Below are 26,053 nucleotides of genomic sequence, written 5' to 3' on the forward strand. Positions count from 1 at the left end.
TGACTTGGATCCAAGTAACGGCTCTGTGGTCACTGTGTGACATTGGGCAAGTCACTTAGAGCGCCTAAGTCTTAGTGTTAGCCTCAGTAAAATGGGGATGCTAGCTGCTTCACCAATGTCTATGAAGTGTTGTTAAATGAGCATAAATATACGCTTTGGTTGCAGATGTGTGAGCTCCTCAGCTATCTCTGTGACTGTGAGCTGCAGCATCGAGTGGAGGCCATTGTGGCATTTGGCGACATTTATGTCTCTAAGCTCCAGGCAAATCAGAAGTTCCGCTACAACGAGCTCATGCAGGCCTTGAACATGTCTGCAGCCCTGACTGCCCGGAAAACCAGGGAGTTCCGCTCACCCCCCCAGGAGCAGGTGAGAAACTCTTCCTGAGCCTCCATGCCAGTGGGGTGAACCTGAACCTTACAGAGCAGGGCGCGTGAAACCTTTATGTGCCTGGGGCGCCCGTGAAAGGTGTGGGCCAGTCAGTGACCCAGCACAGTGCCAGGGGACAGGCCTGGTCTGATGCTAATGGCAGCGAGGAGTATCTGCCAATCATCTTAGATGGGAAAATAACCCATCCAGAAGTGCACATGGGGCGGGGCTTCCTCTCCTCCCTTGCTTGCTCCTACCGGTGCCCTGTCACTGAGTCAAAGACCAGATCCCTGTCACGACCCAGCTTCTACACCAGCAAGGATCCACCATTAGAAGAATGTCTGTCCAGTCCTTGCAGAAGTCACTCCTTTGTATTAGAGATCAAGAGAGCCTGGTCGACGTTTCCTGACTTACGAGAGCAGGTGCACAGGCTTCCTCGGCTAAGTGCCCGAAGCCCCTTACCCTGTGACCAAGACCCTCACAAAGCCTCCCAGCCCCCAGAAGCGAGGAAAACAGGACTGGGCAAGTGAGGTCCCTTCTGTGAGGGATTGTCTTCATTTTTGTACAGTACCCCCGCCTTGCAGTCAGCCTTGCCCATATGGGGAGACTGCTTTGAAAAGACTCAAAATCCTGGTGAGTAACTGGCAGATAGGGGCGGGACACCTTGCAGAACATAGTTGGCATTTGTCCCCCTGTTCCCATGTACATCCTGCAGGCAGCTTGGCCACAGCTCCCTAAGTGTTCAAAACAGACGATCTTTCAGTGAAGAAATTTGCTTTCTGTCTCTGAAACCAGATCTTTACATCTTCTGTATATTTAATAAGCAGTCTATCCATAAACTGTTGTCAGGTATAATTACCACCATTTGATATTAATGGTACAACTTGGTCCAATTACTTTCCTAACCTATTTGGTAGAACATAGATATTTATATTGACTTAAAAGTGAACCACATATCTTGGCTTTTAAAAGATTCACTTGAATGATGCTGGCCTTGTAAAGACTAGGCAAAGTTTATCATCGCTTTGCTGGAGGCACACTGAGAAGGCCCTTTGAATTGATGGGAGGAGGTAATTCATACCGTACTGAGGGAAGCGCAGTGAGCCTGGATTACTCTTAAAGGCTTTCCAAATGTTGTCAGGCTGCTTTTGGACTGGCAACCTGTGCAAACATTTCCCAATTCATTGGGCAGATGCTGACTCCTATTTGTGAATAATGGGCAGGAAGAACAATGTGATGCATGGCTCCTTTTCTGGCTCCCCCTTCTCTCGCTGTGTGGCCTTAGGCAATTGCCTTTCTGTGTCTCCCTTTCTTCAGCTGCAAAATGAGGATGTTTGTATGTCCCTCCCTCCCTTCTATGGAGGACCCAGGAGATCATTTTTTTAGATTGCTTAGTGGGATACTGTCATATGGTAAACATTCTGTAAGTGGAATCATTAGTTTCAGTGTTGGAAGGTTCTTTTGTCTTCTGCCAGTGACCCACTGAGTAGAGTTTATGTATGTTTTCTGAGACATCTGCTTAACCCACTAGACCTGCACTGTCTATCTAACACTGTCCTCATGGACACAGCTACTGATCCTATCCTGGCTCCTGGAAGGGCCATGCTGGCTCCCACCTCACCTGCTACCTCCTTACCTTCTCTTCTGCTGTCCCCAGGGCCTGCTATCACTTCCTCCTTTAGCCCTCTCAGTACTCCCCTGGGCAATCATTTCAGACTGGTTTCAGATGGAACTTGAGAAATTCTTCCCTAATGTGTTAGACTAAATGATTCTTGAGCGGATATCAGAATCACCAGAAAGGCTTAATAAAACAGACTGGTGATCCGGGGCTTCTAATTCAGTAGCTGTAGTGTGAGGCCCAGTAATTTTTACTTTTAGCAAGTTTCCAGGTAATACTGATGATGTTGGTCTAGGAATGAAATGAAAGAAAAGACACTAATTCCTATCAAATTCAGCTGTCCCACCTACCACCCCTCACAGAATGTTCATTTCTAGAAGGAACCAACCAATAGAGCTCTCTAAATAATTCCAAATTGAGTATGGACAAAGGAGGATTCAGATCAATTTCAGGGGATAGCAATACAAAATCATGTGGAAAATTGGGTGTATAAGAATTAGAATTTTAAAACAATGATACAATTATCTCATCCTTCTGTAACCTTTGAGGAGAAAGTAAAAGTTTTCAGCCTTGTATCTATATAGGATCAGAGAGATGAAAAAAACATATACTTGGGGGATGTAACCAAGTACAAAAGTAGGTAAAACTAAGATTAGTCCAGTGGTCATTGGCATATTAGCCAGGCACAGTCAGTAAGCCTTTGACTTTAAAAAGGGCATCATTGGGGTACCTGGGTAGCTCAGTTGGTTAGGCTACCAACTCTTGATTTTTCCTCAGGTCATGGTCTCGTGGTTCCTGAGTTTGAGCCCCACATTGGGCTTTGCACTGACATTATGGAACCTGCTTGGGCTTGGGAGTCTCTGTGTGTCTCTCTCTGTCTCTCCCTCCCTCTCTCTCTCCCCTCCTCCCTCTCCCCTTCTGCCCCTCCTTGCCTCTCTCTCAAAATGAGTAAACTTAAAAGATAAACAGGCAAGTAGTAGGTAGGTAGAAAAGGCATCATTAAAGGGTATGCCCTGTGTAGCAGAAAGTTCAGCTCACTCCACTGTTTTTTTTTTTTTAATGTTTATTTATTTTTGAGAGAGAGAGTGCGAGCAGAGGAGGGGCAGAGAGAGAGGGAGATCCAAAATCTGAAGCAGGCTCCAGGGTCTGACCTGTATGCACAGAGCCCAATGTGGGGCTCAAACTCAGAACAGTGAGATCATGACCTGAGCCAAAGTCAGACACTAAACTGACTGAGCCACCTAGGTGCCCCATTCCTCTTTTGGTTTTCTGACCTGCCGGCTGGTGGGCCACTGCTTCCCAAGTATTCCACCTACGGCAAGATCTTTCAGCAAAGAATTCAATTTTCTGACTCTGAAACTAGATCCTCAGATCTTGTTTTTATTTCATAAACAACCTATCAATCTATGTTGATGTAACTACCATAATTTAACATTGGGGAACAACCACAAAAATTACTTTCCTAACCTATTTTATGGATATTATTTTATTACAGGCAACACTTCCACCAACTTCCAAAAAAACTGTTTGCAGTGGAAGCTTTAAATAAGCGTCTTCCTACCAACATTAAACACAATAAAAGAGATGGTGACGTTTTTTAATGTAGAAATTCTAAACAGAAGGAGAAAGTATCTTTGCCTGGTGTTCAGGTTACGCTGCCTGAGCGAGCAAAGTGGAGAACATCACCCCTAGTTATTGTTTCAGTCCCTCCCAGTATTCACTGCCTTGGGGTCGTGGGTCTTTGGAAAGAATTGAGACACCCTGGAATCTGACCAGGAAATGAATGACCACATACTTACCAACTTTTCATTAATCTCTGATAGCATTTCTTTGAATTGTTAATGCTGCCAAGCACATACTAATGCTGACTTTGCCAGCAACAACAGAAATAGCACATTTTCTCATACTGTGTCACAATGAGTATCATACCTTGAAATATCATTTACTTCATCACTACTTCAAGATCACAGTGGATATGAGACTGCCACTAGATCTTTTTGTCCAATAGGTTAATAAACAAGTACATGTTACTATATCACAGATTTCTTTTTTATGGTTTTTGATAACTAAATTTCAATAATGGTTTCTGTGTGTAATTTTCTATATTTTATGTTACGTATTCAAAATACTAATTTAAGCAGTAATCGGGTGGGTTTTAACAGACTGTCAGAGTGGTCTATGGCATTAAAACAGTTAAGACTCGGGGCGCCTGGGTGGCGCAGTCGGTTAAGCGTCCGACTTCAGCCAGGTCACGATCTCGCGGTCCGTGAGTTCGAGCCCCGCGTCGGGCTCTGGGCTGATGGCTCGGAGCCTGGAGCCTGTTTCCGATTCTGTGTCTCCCTCTCTCTCTGCCCCTCCCCCGTTCATGCTCTGTCTCTCTCTGTCCCAAAAATAAATAAACGTTGAAAAAAAAAAAATTAAAAAAAAAAAAAAAACAGTTAAGACTCCCTGAGACAAAACTAAAGGAAAAAAGATGAGTGTTTAACTACCTGTTAAAACCTGCATGTCAAAAAAAAAATTTTTTTTTGTAGGTAAAGTTAAAAGCTCACTAAAACCTGGGAAATATATTTAGAGAACATGTTACAAAGAGTTAATAGTCTAGGGATGTGCAAAATACTGATTAATTTTTTTAATGTTTATTCAGTTTTGAGGGACAGTGATAGAGTGTGAGCACGGGAGGGGCAGAGAGAGAGGGAGATACAGAATCTGAAGCAGGCTCCAGGATCTGAGCTGTCAGCACAGAGCCTGACGCTGGGCTCAAACTCACAAACCGTGAGATCATGATCTGAGCCAAAGTCAGCGGCTTACCGGACTAAGCCACCCAGGCGCCTCCTGATTAATTTTTAAAAAGAAAATTACCCAAAAGAAAAAGGGAGAAAGAACATGAATGGGAAATTTATAAAATACTGAAATGAAAATGGTTCTTATGTGTGGAAAAACAAAATTCAACCTCACCAATTAAATGCAAATTAAAGCAACAGGGATGTGACATTTTTTACCCATTAAATTGGAAAATATTTGAAAATGTGTTAACTCTCATTACTGTAATGGAGATGGCAAAGTAATACACACTCTTGAATAAATTTGGTTAAAATGCAAATTGTTGTAAGCCTTCTGGAGGGTGATTTGGCAATTCCTATTGAAAGCCATTAAAATGTGCAAACCTTTTGATCCAGTCATGTTGCTTCTAGGAGTTTATCCTTAAAAAAAAGATCAGAGATGTGAACAAAAATTAGTTAAAAGGAAATTCCAACAAACTTTATTTATTTATTTATTTATAAAAACAAAAAAATGGAAACAATTTAAATATTTCTTAACAGGTCATTAATTTTACACTAATTGCTATTCATCTTATGATGAAATGCAGTGTACCTGTTAACAATCAATAAAAAAAAAATGCTGAAGATAAATTGTTAAGTGGGAAATCTGACCTCAGAAATGTTTATCTAGAGTATGCATGCTCTCAATCTATATACATAAAGCCTGGAAGTTATGAACTAAGTATCATTAAATATGGTTATCTTTGGGTAGTGAGATCACAGTAAGTTTTCTTTAGGTATTTCCAAATTTTGTGCAGTTAATAAATTACCATTATAATCAGAGAAAAGGTGAAAGCTACGTTTAAGTATGGTCATCTTTACAAAAAAGTTTGAGGTAGATAAAATTTGCAAAGAATGTTAGGTGTCTAAGGCAGGATCTGAGTTCTTTGGCCAACACCGAGAACCACTTACCCATTCTTCTTTGTCCCTCAAAGATCAACATGCTTCTTAACTTTCAACTGGGAGAGAATTGCCCCTGCCCAGAAGAGATCCGAGAGGAGCTATATGACTTCCATGAGGACCTTCTCATTCACTGTGGTGAGCTTTTGAGATGAAAGCTTTATCAAAGACAAGTCTGTTCCCGATTCCTTCATTAGAAGCTAGTGGGGGTTGGGAAGACAGTTTTGTATTTAAAAGTGCAGTTGACCCTTTTTTAATATTATTTTTGCTTCCCTTCCCTTATGTTCATCTGTTTTGTATCTTAAATTCCACATGTGAGTGAAGTCATATGATGTTTGTCTTCCTCTGACTAATTTTGCTTAGCATAATGCCCTCTAGTTCCATCCGCGTTGTTGCAAATGGCAAGATTTCATTCTTTTTGATTGTTGAGTAATAGGGGTTTGAGCTATGTGAGTCCATTTGTAATGCGGGATTTTGTTTCCATAAATAGAGTGCAGTACTCAAAGTGTATTTTCTTTTCCTTATGATTTTCTTAATAATATTTTCTTTCTCTGGTTTAATTTATTATAAGAATACAGTATATGACACATATCACATTTAAAAATGCGTGTTAGTTGACTGTTTATGTTATCAGTAAGGCTTCCCATCAGGAGTATGCTATTCATAGTTAAGTTGTAGAGGGTCAGAGTTATATGTGGATTTTCTATTGTGTGGGTGAATGGTGCCCCTAACCCCTGCATTGTTCAAGGGTTAACTGTACAATTCTAACTGCTCAAGAAATGATTCTGCCTGGACTACTGGGGTCAGAGAAGATACAGAAAATAATTCTGGCATATATGCCATATCCATATATGGTGGAAACTCCTTCTACCAAGAAGAAATTTTGTTGAAATAGAAGAGAGTGAACAGGGTCTCTGAAGAAGGAAAATAACTGTTAACTTGTGTAAACTTCACCCACTTTACTTAGATGGTTGGACTCTGCTCCCAGGTGAACCAAGATTCTGATCTCCTTTGCTTCTTATCTTTTGCAGTGATATAAATATGATAACGTATGCCCTTAACAATTCTAAACCACAGTCCCTACTTTAATACATAACTATTTTAAATAACAGTTGTAAGCCTGCAGTCCCTCCTTTGATACGTAATTGCTGATTTTAAATTGTTCTCAGCATTTGTGCTGCTTGTACATGGATGGATTGACTAATATATGGAAAATAAGTGGTATTTGCATAGGAAATGACTCAATGTTAACTCTTTCTAGATGCTTTAGAGCCCTTTTAGGGTACAGGTTAGAATAAGTTAAATTTAGGGGCACCTGGGTAGCTCAGTCAATTAAAGCATCCAGCTAACTCTTGGTTTTGACTCAGGTCATAAACTCATGGTTCATGGGATTAAGCCCTGCATCAGTCTCCGTGCTGACAGCACAGAGCCAGCTTGTTCCCTCTCTCTCTCTCTCTCTCAAAATAAATAAATAAACTTCAAAAAAAAAAAAAAGAGTTGATTTTAGGGTTTGAAATTACTTGGTGTTTTTGTATGTAAGGAATTATCTTTTTAAAATACTTTCCAAAAAGACATCCTGTAGGTAAATAATTATGGGAGGCTGCCTATAGCATCTTGAGAAAGTTCCAGAAGGGTAGGAAGCAGAGATTTATGTTCTTTCAATCTTACGGTGGTTATTTTTATGTACTGTTCAAGATTTTCACTCTGTTCTGTGACTTGCTAGGTGTTCCCCTGGAGGAGGAAGAAGAGGAGGAGGAAGACAACTCCTGGGCTGGGAAACTCCGTGCCTTGGTGTATAAAATCAAAGGCCCTCCCAAGCCTGCGAAGGAACAGCCAACAGAGGAGGAAGAGAGATGCCCTAGTAAGTGGCCATGCCTTTCAGTCCTCCTGACACAGTGCTCTTCTTTGACATAATGAAGAGAATTGGCTTTCTGACAAATGCTGTGTAAGAGGTGGACTGTCTAAGCTTCAAAGGAGGCATGTGGGCATTCTTTTATAATTGGTGGTGGTTACTGTGTATTTGGAGCTATGCTTTTCTAATTTAAAGACCTTACTTTCAGAGCCTTTTGAAACCTGAGGGATCTGTTACTTTGGCTCTGCTCTTGTCTGTCTGGTTAAAAATGCCTATAAACAGATTTCTGTTCTTCTTTCTTTTAGGTTTCCATGGTCTCCGTCCTTCAATCATTGTTGTTTCAATCATTTGCAATGTTTCCTTAGAATTGCAAATTGCCCCAGTGAGGAAAAATAATAATATGAGGGGAGTAAAGGAAATATGATGTGGGCTTTGGGGGTCGTTTTTGGGGTTTTGGCAATGATTTTCATAATGTAGCATCCTAGAGGACTTTGACCTTCCATTTTTCAACAATCCCAAACCTTGTCCAAATTCATTTCTCTAAGCCTTATAGTAGATGTGACTCCTACCGCTGTGACTCATGTTGAAACAAGATTATAATTTGTTCTGTAGGGAAGTGTACTGTCCATAAACCATTAACGTTTTAAGAAGAAGACTGTGTATTATATATAATCAATATGCCCTTCTGTCCAAAATTCTGCAAATATTTCATTTGTCTAAAGAAGAAGGAACTTCTGGGGCACCTGGGTGGCGCAGTCGGTTAAGTGTCCGACTTCAGCCAGGTCACAATCTCGCAGTGCGTGAGTTCGAGCCCCGCGTCAGGCTCTGGGCTGATGGCTCAGAGCCTGGAGCCTGTTTCTGATTCTGTGTCTCCCTCTCTCTCTGCCCCTCCCCCGTTCATGCTCTGTCTCTCTCTGTCCCAAAAATAAATAAACGTTGAAAAAAAAAATTTTTAATAAAGAAGAAGGAACTTCTGAGGTTTAACATAATTGCCTTTTATCTTGTTCCTATTCCTATCCATTTTAAGTTTATTTATTTATTTTGAAGGGGACAGAGAGCACAGGGGAGGGGCAGAGAGAAAATTCCAAGCAGGCTCTGTGCTGTCAGTGTAGAGCCCAATCCAGGGCTCAAACTCATGAACCATGAGATCATGACCTGAGCCAAAATCAAGAGTTGGATGCTTAACCGACTGAGCCACCCAGGCATCCCTATTCTTAACCATTTTAAAACATGCTTTCAAATCATAGACTAGAGCAATAGACTGTCAAGCTATGATTGGTTTGTCTGAGAACTCTACTTTGGGGTTCATACATCTTATTGCCCTTTCTATTGACCTTTCATCTTTGTCAGAATATCTCTGAAGGGAAAGAATCCTCACCATTTTTTCAGCACAAGTGTTAAAACCTCTGGAAAAGAGTATAGGATACTTGGAAGCAGTCATACTGCCAACCCTTAATCAGTGCTCTCCATCACCATATTTCTATGGGTGGAACTTTGATAAGGGCATGCCAGCAGGATTCTAAAAGCACAAAAGTGAGTTTAGATTCCCTTTGTGGTTACTGCCAAAGCAGAACTAAAAATAGGCTGAGCTGACCCATATTACCTGCTGTGAGTCTATTTTGGAAGCGGATGCTCCTAATATAATGTGTCACCACTAGGGGTCCCACGAGGTGACCATTTCATGTGAGGTAAGTGGAGTCAGTCAGATGAAATCACTTGGCTGTGTGAAGTCTCCCTAACTCTAAGAATGGTGTCCAGGCTCCACAGATTGCTACCTCGGGACTCAGTCTGGAAGACCATATTCTGCCTGTTCTGATAGAATGTGCAAACAAGGTCCCTCCAGTGTGAGAGTTCACGTCTTCTCATGCTGCTTCCCTTCCAGAAGGAGAGTTGTGAGGGGCTCGCATATTGTGTCCTAAGTGTCCTATCCTGGATTTCGAGAAATAGATATGAAGGTGGCCAAGCGTGCCTAGTTGTCACCATGTGGGTCCTCTTCCAAATGTTCCAGAGACATAAAGCCTCTCACACAGGCCTGACATATGAGGAGAAAATCTTGGGAATGGTTTAACTGCCACACCACTGAAATTGGAGACAGTGTTTCTGAATACATAGCGCGATAAAGGGTCAAAATACTTTCCGGTATTAGTAACTTTGTCCACGTTATTACGTTATTACATCACTGTTCTTACCCTTACATTTGATAAAATCCTGAAATTACAGAGAATAACATGGGATAGGGAATTGACAATTCCTCAAGTACTTCACATGTTATTAGTTTATTACTGGTGGGTTTTTTTTTTTCACTCTTCTATTGTGTAGTTGATGAAAAAAGGACTCTGAAGAATGAAGGGATACTTGTTCATTCATTTAGTCTTGCCACCACTCCCTGGTTCCAGGAAACTTTCCAGGTGACTGAATGTCACTGGCACAAGGTAACTGAGCTGAGTAAAGCCGTGGCTTGCTTCACGTTTTCTGGCTCTGGTTCTGTGCTCTTTCCATTGTCCCGTGAAGCCTCCGACATAGCTATGGCATACCCAATGGCTTTTTAAAGCCATCATCTTTTTATCTGGCTTACTGCACCTGTGAAGTAACTCATGCTTGTGACCCAACAGAAGTCAGAATTCTAACATGCCCAAGTTGACCAAGCCAAAGTTCTGCACTCGGAGGGTTCAGGGTAGGTGGTACACTTCCTCCTCTATGAGTAGTTGGTGTTGGCCAACTGACCTGCAGGAAAACCTCACTTTTTCTAGAAAAGAGGAATCAACAGGGTCCTGAGCTTCATGAGAATCCTGCTAGCTGGCTCAGAGTTCCAAGGATCTGCTTAAACTAACTCTAAGCCATATTGTTGATGAAAGCTGTTACAATCTTTATTAAAAAATCATATGATAATGAAGAAGTAAAAAAGACCCAACAGTAGCAGCCTGCCATACTAAGTCACATTTCTCTGGCATATCCTAATCCAGCAAATTCCCAAGAAAATCTTTTGCCTGTTCTGAGCCAGGGCTTCTCACACATGACAGTTTAAGCAAGGTTTCTTGAATATAAATGTGTTGCCACTGAGTTACTCCTCCAGAAGAGACCAACCCGCTGTTTCCGATAAATTCTGAAATTAACAAAATGAAGATCACCTGTCACTTTCCTGCTCCAAATTGTTGCGTTCCTCTCTCTCTCATTCACTGAATGCCTTCCCGAAGCATGGAGGTTTTTCCATTATCTTCTCTCTACAAAGAAAGCTGCTACTTGTGTCCACTCTTGCCCCATTACCGAACAGCCTAAGAACCCAAACCGAAATTCTCTTCTGCCTAAATGCTCCAGCTTACTGAGTGCTGAGGAAGGGAAAATCCTACTGTTCACTACAAAAATAAGTCCTGGAGCCCAGCACAAATACGCAAAGTGAGATAATTCAGTGATAGACGCATCTGTGGCACTCAGGCAATATTTGTAAGCCTGTTCAGATTCTGTCCCACAAGCCTCTCCCCATGATGTACATGCACAGACACCTCCTCTGTGAAGTCTTTCTTTCAACCTCCTCCTCCGTCCTTCTGCCCCAGCCATTCCACAGAACTTCTCACGGGGCCTGTATGACCTTCTGCTTTACGTGGAATGTCTGTGTCCCTGTTTGCTTTCTTCACTGGGTCTTTGTGCCACATTTAATTCATTGTCACAAATCTTTCCTTTCCGACCTCCAGTATATGTTAGTCATAGGCTCGTAAAGATGATGAAAATAAGGACCTTCTGAACAAAGGAGGAAATGGGTGTGGGCAGGAAACTCGATGTAATCATGAGTGTGGCTATGGTAGAATAAAAGTGCAGATAAAATACAGGAGGTGGCCAGAGGAGGAACTGGGAAAATGTCCATAAAGAACATAGATCAGTAGATAAGATAAGGGACAGACATTTTTTTTTTTTAATTTTTTTTTTTTAATTTTTTTTTTCAACGTTTATTTATTTTTTGGGACAGAGAGAGACAGAGCATGAACGGGGGAGGGGCAGAGAGAGAGGGAGACACAGAATTGGAAACAGGCTCCAGGCTCTGAGCCATCAGCCCAGAGCCCGACTCGGGGCTCGAACTCACGGACCGCGAGATCGTGACCTGGCTGAAGTCGGACGCTTAACCGACTGCGCCACCCAGGCACCCCGGGACAGACATTTTTTAAAAGAATTTTTAAATGTTTGTTTTTGAGAGAGAGAGACAAGAGTGTGGACCAAGAAAGGGCAGAGAGAATGTGGGAGACACAGACTCCGAAGCAGGCTCCAGGCGCTAGCTGTCAGCACAGAGCCCGACACGGGGCTCGAACCCACGAACCATGAGGTCATGACCTGAGCCGAAGTCTAGTGCTTAACTGACTGAGACACCCAGGTGCCCCAAGAAGGGACAGACATTGTTGATGAAAAGATCAGCTTCAGCGAAGGTCCCCACGAGAAAAGTTCAGGTCATAGTCCAGGAGGAGCAACCAGTTGAGGTTGGTTGAATTCTAAAAGGAAAAGAATGGGGTAGAGGGTAGTAGAGTGGTGTTAGGACAGAGTGGCTGGAAAATCCAATCACTCAACTACAGTTAGCCTTAGAGTGTGACCTATCACTTGTATCCAGTTGCAGGGAGGGAGGGGTTAACATTTACATGGTACCCGCTGTGTCCTGAGCCTTGGGTGAAGCACTTCTCTGTTACTTCATGTAATTCTCACAATAGGCAGTAGCTGAAGTAGATGATTTTATTCCTATTTTCTAATTGAAGAAACTGAAGTGAAGAGTGAAGTTTCTTAATCTTCTTAAAACCGAAGTTGCTTAATCCTAAGCAACTTTATAGGGTCACACAGTAGTGGCATAAAAGTTCAAACCATTGTTACCTGAGTCTAGTTGCCATCCATATTATTTATATAATAATATCCTGCGCCCCCCTCACCCCCCACCAGGCAGTGGCTATGAAAGGTCTTTGAGGACTAAATTATTCATTTACTCAAAGTAGTGAGGTAGTTAGGAGCATAGGGCTCTATACTTAGGCCACCTGGTCTTAAATTCTTGCTCTGCCACACAATCTCGATAAGACTGAGCATGTGATGGCCTCTCTGTGCCTCAGTTGTCTCATCTGTAAAACAGACATGGCACTAATACCTTACTTAGTTGACATGAAGATTAAATTAGTTAAAAATTCAAAGTATTTTTAAGTGTGACTGGAATAGAGTATGCACTTAATTTTAACTACATTTGGCATTAAAACGTTTGGGGATGCCTGGATGGCTGGTCAGTTAAGCATCTGACTCTTGATTTCAGCTCGGGTCATGATCTCACAGTTGGTGAGATCAAGCCCCATGTCAGGTTCTGTGCTTACAACATAGAGCCTGCTTGGGATTCTCTCTCTCTCCCTCTCTGCCCCTCTCCTGCTTCTGTGCTCACTAGCACACGCTCCCTCTCTCTCTCTCTCAAAAATAAATTTAAAAAATGGTAATCACTTACCATTTCTCAGGCACTGTATCACACACTAGTTAATTCTGCTTTAACAGGATAGGAATCTAAAGGATTGCAGTGCAGGGTCACTGGAGGCATGGAGCCCATGAGATGTCATTGCAGTGCTCTAGATGAGAAGCTCCAAGGACTTGAATTAAGGATGGTGTGGTGGGTAGGATAATGGCCCCAACAATGTCCCCATCTTAATTCCTGGAACCTATGTATTAAATGGTAAAGGAAAGTTTAGGGTGCAGACACAGTTAAGGCTGTTAATTAGCTGACCTTAAAATAAAGAAATCTCCTGGATTACTGGAGTAGACCTAAAATAATCACAAGGCATTGTGGTAGACACTTCACGTTAGCTCACCTGATGTGAGCTATGGAGAGAGAAGCAAAATAATTTGGACAAGGTTTCTACACCAAGTTAGAACTGGCCCAGACTGGGATCATGTTCCATGCCCAGGGCCCACACTCTTTCAGAGCACCGTGTAGGGGTGCCTGGGACGGGGCCGTGGGGGTGGCAGGACAGGGGTGGGGAGCACAGACCTTGAGGACCTATGGTCTATAGCTCACCTCATCCTCGGTCTATTCTCCAGACTGAATACACACAGGAACTGAAATAAAAGTGATTCGTGATTCGATTGCTTTTCTAGAAGAGTCAAGACAGAGACCTCAGGGCCCTGAGCCCTTCGCTGTCCGGTTTCCGCCCCATCTTCCTGTCAGGGATTTCCTTCCCAAACACGTGAGCAGCCGCAGCTGTTCTCTGTGCTCTTCTCCCCGGCGTCGTCATTGGTCATTTAATCTCTGGAATGTTTTTGAGAAAGTGATTATGAGGCTGGTTGACTGATTCCAAAAACAACAGGCTAATTATCTCCGTATGATGGATGAGACCCCAGGGGGCAGCAGAGATGGAGTGGTAGCAGCCAGCCGCGCCGCTCAAGCCCAGTGCGCTGGCGGCTGGCGGGGCGGCCTCGGGTGCCGACGGCGTGTCTGGCTGGCTGGGGAAACGGTCCTGGGGGTGCAGCACTTTGCTTCCACGCTTGTCTCCACCCTCCCCGATGGGAGGCTCTGGCCAAGGCAGAAAACCGCTGAGGAGGGAAATTTAGAAATGGGTTTAGCAGAAATATACATCAGCCATGTGGCCATCCACGCACAGCCTTCCCTGAGAGCCACGTTCAAGGGCAGCCGGGCCAGCCTGACTGGGGAGATTGTGGGGTTCACACCAGTTGTGCATAGAGGCACGAGGCGCCATCTCCAGTGCTGCTTGTCCCGTGCAGCACGCGCTGCCATGGCCGCCTCGGCGGACCCCCTAGTTACAGGAGTCCTGTAACTAGTAGTTACAGGTTTGTTTCTTAAATTGAACTGCTTCTTTGCCTAAAGAAGGGATAGAGTGAGGATCAGGCTAACATGGCCCTCACTGTGGGGGAAACTCGGTCCCTGCCACATCTGTCTTCTCTTACACAGTGGTTGTAAGGAATAAATGATGGGGTGCCTGGATGGCTCAGTTCATTGAGTGTCTGGCTCTTGATTTCAACTCGGGTCATGATCCCGGGGTGGTGGGATGGAGCCTGGTGTCAGGCTTGAGATTCTTTCTCTCCCTCTGTCCCTCTCCCTCTCTGTCCTTCCCCTGCTCATGCATGCCAAATCAATCAAGCAAGCAAGCAAATGTCTACCTTAACCAAAAAGGAATAAATGATAACTCAGGTACAGCATTTAGCACAGGGTCTGATGCACAGGAAGCTCTTAGTGAACATTGGCTATAATTTCTGTGATAAGAACTAGAATGTTTTAGCAGGCAGCTTGAACTTGTACCCTATTCCCCTGCCAATAGAGGAGACAGGTATACACATCCAAAAATTAAATACAGAGCTCAGATGAAGGGAGGCTGGGTGCCCTCATGGGTTGTCCGGGGCCGGCCTTGGACCATCGCACGCCGTTCGCTGGGTCTCTGGCAGCGGTGTCCTGATGAGTAAATGGAGAAAGGAGCAGCTCCAAGAACAGTGCTCCAGACTGTCTTTACAGGCTTCTCCCTTTCAGGTTTCCAGAAAGCCTCGTCATCTTGTCCTCCACAATCCTGGTAATATTCTCGTTCCAGTGAAACTAAGCAAAAGTGGCATTGACTGTACCTCCTGAGCCAGGGAGGCCCCGGGAAGGCACAGAGAAATTAGTGTGATGAATTTTCCAAGTCTCCTCAGAGTCCATGGGTTTAACTTTCTCCCTGACCTTCGCTGCTAATAAATAGTAGGTGTTTGGCCACTTTGTGAAGCAGACCAGACTTTCAGCCCAGAGGGAAGCTCTGGGGCACAGAACACAGAGGGCATGAGACCTTCATATTCAGTCTTACCCACTAAATCAAGAGGGTGTTACTGTGCTCTCGGACCCCTGATAGGGGAAAGGTCCTTTCTCTGTCAGCATTCAAGACAGCCGTCAAAAGAGCCATCAAGCTGCCACCACTCATCTCCCCCATGTGAGTGATTCATGGTATACGGTGATGCCTCAGCCCTGGCCATTTGCTGTGGTCAGTGACCGCTGGATTTTAAGATTTTGTTTTATTTCTTTGATCTCCAGCTTTACTATTAATAAAAGCAAGCTGGGTGACATCCTGATATGACAGGTGGGCACTAGAAAGTGGGGGTAAAATTCTTGGTGCTCATTGCTTTAACCCAGTGAACCCGGTAAAATTTGCCATTTTAATAAATTAGTACAACCCTTTCCAATAGTTCAACAGGTCAGGTAAACATAGAGTTCTAGAGTATTAAGCCATCTGTGACTTGGTAGAAATGCATAGGGACGTAGAGAGGTAAAGTGACTTGACCAAGGTAACACAGCCAGAGCCGGAACAAAGAAGCCAGCACTCTTGTCACTACATCAGCTGTCCATTCATTTCCTTCAGCATGAACTTTCTTTTGCTAACTTGATTTTATTGGTGAAGAGATCAAAGCTCTGGGAATGTGAATAATCTTCCTAGCTCAGCATCAGCTACAAAAAGACCCAAAGCTTTATGATTTTATTTATTTCTGAATCCACATCATTGTTTAAAAGAGCATCTAGGCAGTATAATATAAATTTAAAGCAGTAATAAGGATAGGTATTTTTCTGGATTTTGTGAAGCTATAGAAAGGAAGCAGCTCTCAGCCAGAAAAGTAGATGAGTTTAGATTCCAGCAGCCGAGGTTTGGATCCCAGCTCTGTCATTTACGAAGTGTGATGTTGGGCCAGTTTCTAAACCTCCATATGTTTCCATTTCCTTGTCTGCAAAATGAGAGTAATGATGTCCCTATCTCATGGGGGCAGGGAGATAAGGATTCCGTGAAATACTGCTCAGTGCAATGTTTCAGTACTTAGAGGTTGGTATGCCTCCCAGCTTCTGAAGCGGATATACAAAGTGTGAGTCCTAAGAACTTGGTCTCCACATTTATTATTTCAGATGTTTGCAGCAAAACAGAACAGAAAATCCAACTCCGGTAGAGTAGCCGGTAAAAGACTTCCTGGACTGGTGTACCTGGAAGGTAGAGATGGAGCCAGCCAGCGGGTTGAGTGAAACCCGTGGCTTGGCTCCTTCTTCCCACAGCTGCTCCTGTTCTAGCTCTGCCCTCAGGCTGGCAGCAGGGTGGGGGCTGCAACTCTCGGCCTCATATCCACGTGCCACAGTGTCCAAGGGAAAAGCAAGACCATTTCTCCTGCCCAGGTATTGGAAGCAAGGATTCTGAGATTACCTTTGATCGGAGAACTTGGTCGAGGGCCAGCTTATGAACCATTGAGCATGACCTAGAAAATAAAATGTGCTGGATGATGGATGTCAGCAGAGCCTACCTGTGGAGTGGGATTGGGTCAGTGTTCATGGGCCATAAGAGGGAGAGGCAGATAGCTATGCAAAATCAAGTTCTGTTAAGAAGAAAGAAGGAGATGGGGCGCCCGGGTGGTTCAGTCGGTTAAGCATCCGACTTCGGCTCAAGTCATGATCTCACGATTCATGGGTTCCAGCCCCACATCGGGCTCTGTGCTGACAGCTGGGAGCCTAGAGCCTGCTTCAGATTCTGTGTCTCCCTCTCTCTGCCTGCCCCCCGCTCTCTCTCTCTCTCTCTCTCTGCCCCTCTCTCACGTGCTGTCTCTCTTTAAAAATAAACGTTAAAAAAAATTTTTTTTAAAGGAAGGAGCAAATGGATTCTTGATATGTGGTTAGGAATATTGATGATGCCATGATGGCTGTCATCTTCCATTACTCAGTGGTTAGTGCTGGAATGCAGGTGGTTCTAGCTCTTGACGTCCAGAGGGAGAGTAGAGGCCACAAAGCTGTGTTACAGGAACTAAGGAACGTGCCCTCTGCACTCTGTGTACATTATCTGATGGGCCATAGCGGTTGTGCAATTGGTGCTTTCTGCATTTAATGTTGTTCTGGTTTGACACAAGCTCTGGGCAAGACCCAGGCAGACCTCAAGGTGTTGGTAGCCCTGTCACTCCGGTTCCCTCAGCAAAAACAGAACTGGATCTCTCTCAGGACCCAGCTTCTGTGAGCTCTTCTGTAGCAGCTTGGTCACTGAGCCTCTCCAGTCTGATCTGGAGAGCTTCAAGTAATCTCAACCAGGACTTTGTACCAGTGGGAGTATATTAGTTCTCTAATATATGGCAATGAATTACCGTGAACTTAATGGCTTCACACAATGCGAATTTATTATCACCCAGTTCCGGAGGCCACGAGTCTAAAATGGGTTAGTAGTATCGCATACCTTCTGGATGCTCTAGGAGAAGATCCACTTCTTGAATTTGCCACATCGCAAAGGCTACCTACATTGACTAGTGGCTCTTTCCAGCAATGGTACCAGTGCGATCTCTTCTGTCATCACAGCTCCTTCTAGGACTTTGACCCTCCTGCCTCCTTCTTAGAAGAACCCTTGTGATTATCCTGAGCCCACCTGAGTAATAATTCAGGATAATCTCCCCATCTCAAGGCCCTTAATTTAATCACAAACGCAAAGTGCCTTTTGCCATCTAAGGTAATATATTCACAGGTTCTGAGAATTAGGAGATGAACATTTTGGGGAGGTCATTCTTCAGCCCACCACAGGGGAAGAAAACAGAGGTCAAAATACACGCATTCTTTATGCTTGGAAATGATCTACCACCTGTTAATGCCTCCAGAGCATTTACAGCATATCACAAGCTGACTTTTTAATCACCTAGAATTTAAAAATAAGTGCACATAATTTAGATGCACATAATTATTTTTCTTTTCCCATTGTAAGCACGAGTATTATAAATTGCTTTCTAAGTTGAAACTAAGTACAGTGCAATTGTGTTTGCTCCCTCTTGTCAACATAATTGGAAGATGTTTTCTTCCAAACTGACCCAGATGGAAGAACACACTCACAGAAATGTAACACCAGCTTAGGTTTGGGATCCGTAAGCTTCAGGGATTTGCTTTGCCAGTGGCCAACATCTACTCTTTGATAATAAGCATGTATTTCAGGACACTATGGCCACTTGGACTGTGATCTAAATTTAGAGATGAAAAGGAAGGATTCTTTCCAGACCTCAGTAGCCTAAAAACTTAAACCTGTACCATGAGAATAGATGATCTTTTTCTCATTGGAATTGCAATTGCGAAGCTGGTAATTTGATCATTTAGAGAAGCGTTTCGCCAAATATAGTGGGTAACTCTGGGGGACCTTCTTGTAAGTGTCACAGAACGTAGGCTTGGGGTTTGAGGATCAATAGTAGGTTACAGAATGACAAGTGGAGGCCCGTAAACAACCTAACAATAAATCATAGCTGAGCCTCTGCACTGATGTACTAAGGCTAGCTCTAATTTAAGGGCACTTGTGATCCTTTTTTCTTGGAAGTAATGTCTGGCTAGTCCAGAAATCAAGTAGCAGAGTAGCTATGTTTCTTTGAAAGTGTATTTCAGGCATCAAGTTTCCCCTAAGCAATACAGTACCTTAGAAATATTTCATTTTTGAGTTAGCCTAAACAATTATTTAAAATGCAGTTTCTAGATCGTGTATCTGATATAATTGCCTAACTGTGACTATCCCTGATTACACTAATTACAAAAGTGGGGCAAGTTAGAATGTTAATAATTTCTTAAGTGAAGCCATTTATAATTATCAAGGGAACTATATGTACATGACTAGCTTCATTAAGACATTCTGTTTTGTAGGATTCACATCTCATCACAAAACAAATGTTTGGTTACACTTTTTTTTTTTTTTCTTTTTGAAAAGAACACTGTAGCTGTTTAAAAACCTCATGAGGGGCGCCTGGGTGGCGCAGTCGGTTAAGCGTCCGACTTCAGCCAGGTCACGATCTCGCGGTCCGTGAGTTCGAGCCCCGCGTCGGGCTCTGGGCTGATGGCTCAGAGCCTGGAGCCTGTTTCCGACTCTGTGTCTCCCTCTCTCTCTGCCCCTCCCCCGTTCATGCTCTGTCTCTCTCTGTCCCAAAAATAAATAAACGTTGAAAAAAAAAATTAAAAAAAAAAAAAAAAAAAACTCATGAGCTTGGGGCGTCTCAGTGGCTCAGTTGGTTTAGTGTCTGACTCTTCGTTTTGGCTCAGATTATGACCCTGGAGTCATGGGATCATGCCCTATGTTAGGAGCCTGCTTAAGGTTCTCTTTCTCCTCTGTCTCTTCCTCCCTCCCTCTGCCCCTGTCTACCACTTGTTCTCTCTCATGCGCTCGTGCTCTCTCGCGCTCTGTCTCTCTCTCTCTCTCTGAAATAAGAACAAAAAACCTCCTAAGCTAAACCATCTAGTGTATTTGACAAGGCCTTTTTGAAACAGGTAAGTCATGAATGAAAAATCCTAGAGTTGTAGCAAAGACTGTGGAAGCAACTTTATTACATCTGGTGGGGGTTCTTTTTTTATTTTTTAAAGTAGGTTTCACACCCAGCACAGAGTCCAACACAGGGCTTGAACTCACAACCCTTACATCAAGACCTGAGCTGAGATGAAGAGTCAGACATTTAGGGGCGCCTGGGTGGCTCAGTCAAGTAAGTGTCTGACTTTGGCTCAGGTCATGATCTCATGGTTTGTGAGTTCGAGCCCCACATCGGGTTCTGGGCTGACAGCTGAGAGCCTGAAGCCTGCTTTGGATTCTGTGTTTCCCTCTCTGTCCCTCTCCTGTTCATGCTCTGTCTCTCTCTCTCTCAAAAATAAATGAACATCTAAAAAAAAAAAAAAAAAAGACGCTTAACTGACTGAGCCACCCAGGCACCCCTGTGGTAGGGGTTCTGAGTGGAGTTATGAGGCACATGTACTTGGGGGCGTGTGCATGTGTCAGGGAATAAAATGAGGCCGTACATAATAGCAAACAGCAGAGTTAACTCCCCCACTTCACCCTTACCTTTCTCCTGGAGTCTTTCCTCCTCAGGAGTCATGTTTCTTATGCATACTGAAATGTCTTTTTAGTTATTAAAGGCCAGCATTTCCAAAGATGAGCTTAGAAAAGCAGCAGAAATGAAATCAGTATTTAGTTGCAACTGCTGTTAATATATTTGTGGTTATGAAAGAGGTTTAAATATATCTCAAGAATTGACTCCCTTTGCTGTTTGAAGGTCCTACCAAATTTGTTGGCATTCCACCACCGATAGAAAAACATACAAGTATTTACTACAGGGACTACTTGTATGGATCAGCTCTTGAAAGACCGCATTCCAAAATAGCCATAGCCAAGGGTGGTGTCTTTCCCATCAGATGGCTTCATGCATCCCTGGGAGGGGCCCTCTTTATGTTAGAACTTTTTCTTCCCTGCTTCTTTAGTTGCTGTGTAATGTGACCTCTTCAAGAAGTGGGAAGAGCTTTAGATGAAGGACCCATTGGGGAAAAAAGGAAGAGAGGAAGATCTGATCATGTCTTTAATTTCTTTTGAGTTTTTGTATTACTAGAGAAATTGTGGCTTTCTATGAATTGTCTAGTTTCCTAAATGTCTTGGACAATGCAGTTTTACCCATTATCTTGCTCGTTACTCCTCATTAAATGCCTCACACATGTATTTAGTTTCCCCAACTAAGAGGCTTCAGGTAATCCCTGGGTCTCAAAATAGTTTCATACAGACTACTTACCTCAGTGTTGGGCACTTAACAGAAAACACTACTCAAGTAGTTAGCTCATTAGGAGTTGATACAATTGGAGTTAACTCCACTGCTAAGATGAGGACAGCAAGAACTTGCAAATGAGCCATGTCCTGAGGCCCAGGTATGCAGTGACTCCAGAGCAAAGCTTTTTTTTGTTAATTTTTTTTTTTTTTTGAGAGAGAGAGAGAGAGTGAGTGAGCAGGGGAAGGGTAGAAAGAGGTGGGGAGAAAGGATCTGAAGCAGACTCCATGCTGCTGACAGCAGCTTTAAATTCTAACTCAGTAACATTGGTAGATATATTCCACATAAACTAAAGTTTTTTGGGGGATTTGGTAATTTTTAAAGAGTGTAAAAGGGGTCTTGAGACCAGAAAGTTGGAAAAGCATTGATTTGTACAGAAGGGTCTATGTTGAGGTGATGGCCATGATCAGAAAGCAAAGCTTTCTGTCCAGTTACGATGGAGCCCTGTTCCATTAGGCTGTGTGATTGTAATCAAATATCTCTGGTCTGAACTGGGAAAGCGACAGATTAGGAAGCCGTCATATTTCTGGATGGGAGGTAGATGAAATGTGGGAATAAGGTGAGTGAGACACCTCATACTGAGAAATAAATGAGGGTTAAGGAACCATTTGAATCTTGGCAGTTAGGAAGGATTCTGGCCATTGTTCCTCCATCACTGAGGGGCTCCCTGCCAGCCTGAAGGGCTCTAGCTGCTTCCCTCTTTATATCAATTTGGGTTCAAGATCCGTCATCTCCAGAGCAAGGAGCGGGTGGGTGGCTTTCACATCGAGGCCACAGGGCCTTGGTTGGCCTGCTTGTAGCCAGGACAGTTGGACACACAGAGAAATGGGCTGTAGGATAGGGAGGCATTTAATTCTTAGCCTCACATTAGCTGACCCTTCAGCAATGACATTACTCTCACTAATACTGGAAATCCAGGCTGTTACCTACAGAAAGCTTTGTTCTACAGGCGTCTGGGTGGCTCAGTGGGTTAAGCAGCTGACTTCAGCTCAGGTCATGATGTCACTCTTTGTGAGTTCGAGCCCCACATTGGTCTATGCACTGATAGCATGGAGCCTACTTGGGATTCTCTCTCTTTGCCCCTCCCCTGTGCATGGGTGCGTGCTCTCTCTCTCAAAATAAACGTTTTTAAACAACCCATTACATGTTATGTCAATAATATATTTCTGTGAGAGATGATTTAATTTTTCAAAACAAGAATAAGAAGAGTGACATTGTTTTGCATTTTTGTAAATCTCTAATGAAGATTAATAGTAGAAGATGAGCTGGGTTCTTATACCTGGTTAAAAAATAGGGAGAAAACTGGCCTCAAAGAGATATATAGCTGGAAAGGGGGAGAGTATTTTAATAACCTTCTCAGATAATTGTGCATAGTCTTCTTCGATACTACCTCAAAACTCAACAAGTAATAGGTTCTCAAAAGTTCCCTGCCATGTAGAACCTGCAACCTCATTAAGGAAATGTTTGTACTTGGTTATATGAAAACTCATTGGTGTGTCTTTGATCTTGAAAGGATCTTTTACCCATGAATGTTCTCGTAACATCATGATTTGGTCATCGGGAAATTATTGCCTCACCAAGTTACGCAGAACTTCCGAATGTTGACATACTTCATTATAAATTTATTTTAGAAATCACATTTGTTAACATCAACGATGTAATGAGAAGGCCTTTAAGTACTGGGAAGCTGTCACACTCACTGTGCAGATAAACGTTTTCTAAAATTCTGGTTTTTACTTGAAAGCTCAGATTATATTACTGGCAAAAGATACCATCCGTTGTTTTCCTTGAAGTGATGAGCTTACTTCCTTCATTTGTAAAGACATTTCTGTCATTCACCCAAGTCTGATTAACCAGCCCAGTTTGTCTGCCGTTCTTTTCATTAAAAATAGCATTCCACGAAATGAGCAGCCAGTTTAGCTCATAACTCAAGCCACCACACAAGTGCTTCTCCTCACGAAATCCTCTGACCTTTCATTTGGGGATGTGCTGTGCACATACTTCCCTTTTTGTCCCACAGGAGGTTGGAAAGATGTACATTGAAATTGTTATTAATAAAATATAAATTTTTTATATTTCCTAAAGGACACTCTTACGTGTAACTGAGCATCTTTCTGGGGATGTGTTGGTAAAGGTTGATGTTTGGTGCTATTGCCTAGATTCCCGCTAAGGCACCACACCTTTTTACCCACCATGCTTCTCCACCATCAGGGCAGCTGTCAACACAGTGAAAAAGGCAAAAAACATCTTAGAGTTATGATGAAAATCCATCTGGCCTTGCAAACCACCTAAAGGGCCTTGGGATCCCTAAGGGTCTGTGGCCCACACTTTTACAAAGGCTGATATCGATAGCAGAATAGTTAACCTTTATTAAGCTCACGTATGTGCCAGACATGGTTATACGCATTAGTTATTTTAATCTTCAGCTGTATATGGAGAGCCTACCACATGCTAGAAAGTGTATTATTTTTAACCTCTGGACCCCGGTACATTTATGCTACTCTGCAGCTAGTTCATGGAAGCTAATTAAAATCTGAGGAGTTTTCAATAGCATCACTGCTGGGGGTGCCAACTCCATTTTCTCAGGCCCTGAAGTGTTCAGAGGACTAGAAAGTCCTCAATTCAGCCAAGATTGCTTGGTGGCTGCTGGGTCTCTAGCATATGTCAGGCCACCAAAGATGCTATGCTTCCAGGGCTCTTGTGGGGATATTTCCTCCCCCGCCACCTCTCCCAAGTTTTCTTTCTTCTTGTCGTTACTCTTTCTCTCCCTTCCTGGACCTTGGTCTCACAATTGGAAACCCCGTCCTACAAGAATGGCCTTCAATCTCATGCCTTCCACTAAATGACATCTGTCCATCCAAAACATGACCATGAGTCTTGCTTTTTCTTTCAGGGTCTTGGGGCCACGTTTTGTTTTGTTATTTGTTGTTGTTTTTTGTTGGCTCTTTTTGTTTTGTTTTGTTTTTGTATTTTAACCGAGCTTCCGCTTGGTCACACACACATAATGGCTTATCCTGTTCTCTCATACTTACTGGAAGGCTGACCTGGACAGAGAACCGGTGGGGTGCTTCCTGCTCTACTCTTTGAAATAAAGGGCTGTCTCCTTTCTCATTTGCCCTCTAGAGAGGTGTTTGGCTGTGAATGTTCCATTCTGTATAAATGTTGATTTGGATTATTAAATCAGTGTGTGGCTAAGCACTCACCAGAATCCTGAATGAATCTGAAAGCCAGGTCAAGGGAAAGCTAATACTTACTTGGTTTCCTTATGACTCTGTAACCCTCCCTGTTGAAAAGAGGATGGTCCTTGAGCTGATTAACATTTCTGGTTGCTGCTTTTCGTGTGTGGCAGGGACTGTGATTATTATCCCAGCAGAGAATTTGGTTATTAGTGGAGAGAAAACCATGATCACAATGTAGGCTTAAGGAGGAATTAGACTTACGGGACTGGAAAAACTTGAAGTGTCTATGGTTTTGTCATGCTTTGATTTTTACTGTGACTATTAACTAGAAGAAACAGGACCTCTTACATTTGGCCAGCAAGGAAACAAGTTCCTGACACGAGCCCATCTTGGCCCATAAATAACTTATTTTTCCCCAGAGGATAGAGATATTACCTAACCTAACAGGTATTAGTCAGCAATCCCTGCCTAGTGAGATCTCTTAGGAACATCTTTTAACTTTGCTTCTCTCTGCTCTGGGTATCCTTTTTTAAGTTTTTCAGCCTGTCTCTCGTCTGAACCTGAAACACCCACAGGGTTGATAGACCCAGCAGTAAGTTAAATTCATCCTTTACATCTCGGTCTCTTGTGAAGCTTTGGTAACCAAGTTCTATTTTTATATCCTTATGATGAGCCAAGACTGTATGTAGAGCAGACATCTGCCATATATAATGACATGGAGGTGAGAATCTTGACTATTAGAGGTGGTACAGGCTACCAAAGGCAGCCCTCTGAGCTTGTTCCCAATGCCTCCACTGATGGACCGAGTAACCTTTATGGTCCCCTGAGCTCTGCCTTTATCACCAGGTCCAAATGAAGGATCTTGATGCCATCTATACCTTTCTGGAATGTGATAGGCAGAGCCAGACTTGGAGGCGATTGTTATTTCAGAGCAGCATTTCTCACTCCTCTCATGGCATTTTCTGGAAGTGTGTATGTGTGTGAGACACAGGGAGGGGACAGCAGTGCCCTCCTAGCCATTCTGGCAGGCCCTCTTTCATCCTGTCCTCCACCTCAGATCTGCGTCTCCCTTCTTACCTTTTTTTAAGTTTATTTATTTTGAGAAAGAGGGAGGGAGAAGAGAGAATCCCAAACAGGATCCGTGATGTCATCACAGAGCCTGATGCGGGGCTCAAACTCATGAACCTTTAGATCGTGACCTGTGCTGAAATGACGAGTCAGACGCTTAACTGACGGAGCCACCCTGGTACCCCTACATGTCCCTGCTGACTATGCTCCCTCACAGTGCCAGCCAGCACTTTTCAGGAGCCACTCACTTCAACCTCTGAAGGTCCCACAGTTGGTTCGAGTCCCACTTCAGTGACTTCTCCTTTACCTGTGAAGCCAGTGGTTTTTCTTTGTAACCAGTGTGAGCTTCTAAACTCAACGCCATACTGGCCTTTCTCCTGATGCTTCGGAAAGTAGTCACGATGCCTTGTTAGCTGACCCCCTGCCAAAGATCCAGGGCGACACAGTCACAACAAGGAGGTGATAGTCATATATCCAAGTGCAGTCTTCAGACGTAACAGAACGCTCTTCATCTGTTTCTTTGCATCTCCTAACGTAGCTCTATGTGTATGTCAGCCAAAATATCTTCTCAAGGTCTAGAATCAACGGCATGGTTTATTCAGTTTGTGGTATGTGGTATATTTAAAGTGCTTGGGGAATAGTATCCATGGTAGAGAAAATCCAATGCTTAATATCACTTGACTCTAAAGACGCAGTGACCAGTGTCATCTTCTCGTGCCTT

At 43.3% G+C, this 26,053-nt stretch overlaps 1 protein-coding gene across 1 annotated transcript in view; it reads left to right on the forward strand.

Annotated features, from left to right (window-relative positions):
• The window catches only part of RYR3 (ryanodine receptor 3), a 357,957-nt gene that overhangs the window by 181,853 nt on the left and 150,051 nt on the right, over nt 1-26,053 (forward strand). The window contains 3 exon segments of the mRNA XM_032593518.1: nt 166-366; nt 5,739-5,841; nt 7,427-7,564. Of these exon segments, the coding sequence (XP_032449409.1) occupies nt 166-366; nt 5,739-5,841; nt 7,427-7,564 (442 nt within the window).

Source organism: Lynx canadensis, chromosome B3, assembly GCF_007474595.2.
Source record: "Lynx canadensis isolate LIC74 chromosome B3, mLynCan4.pri.v2, whole genome shotgun sequence".
Classification (NCBI taxonomy): domain Eukaryota; kingdom Metazoa; phylum Chordata; class Mammalia; order Carnivora; family Felidae; genus Lynx; species Lynx canadensis.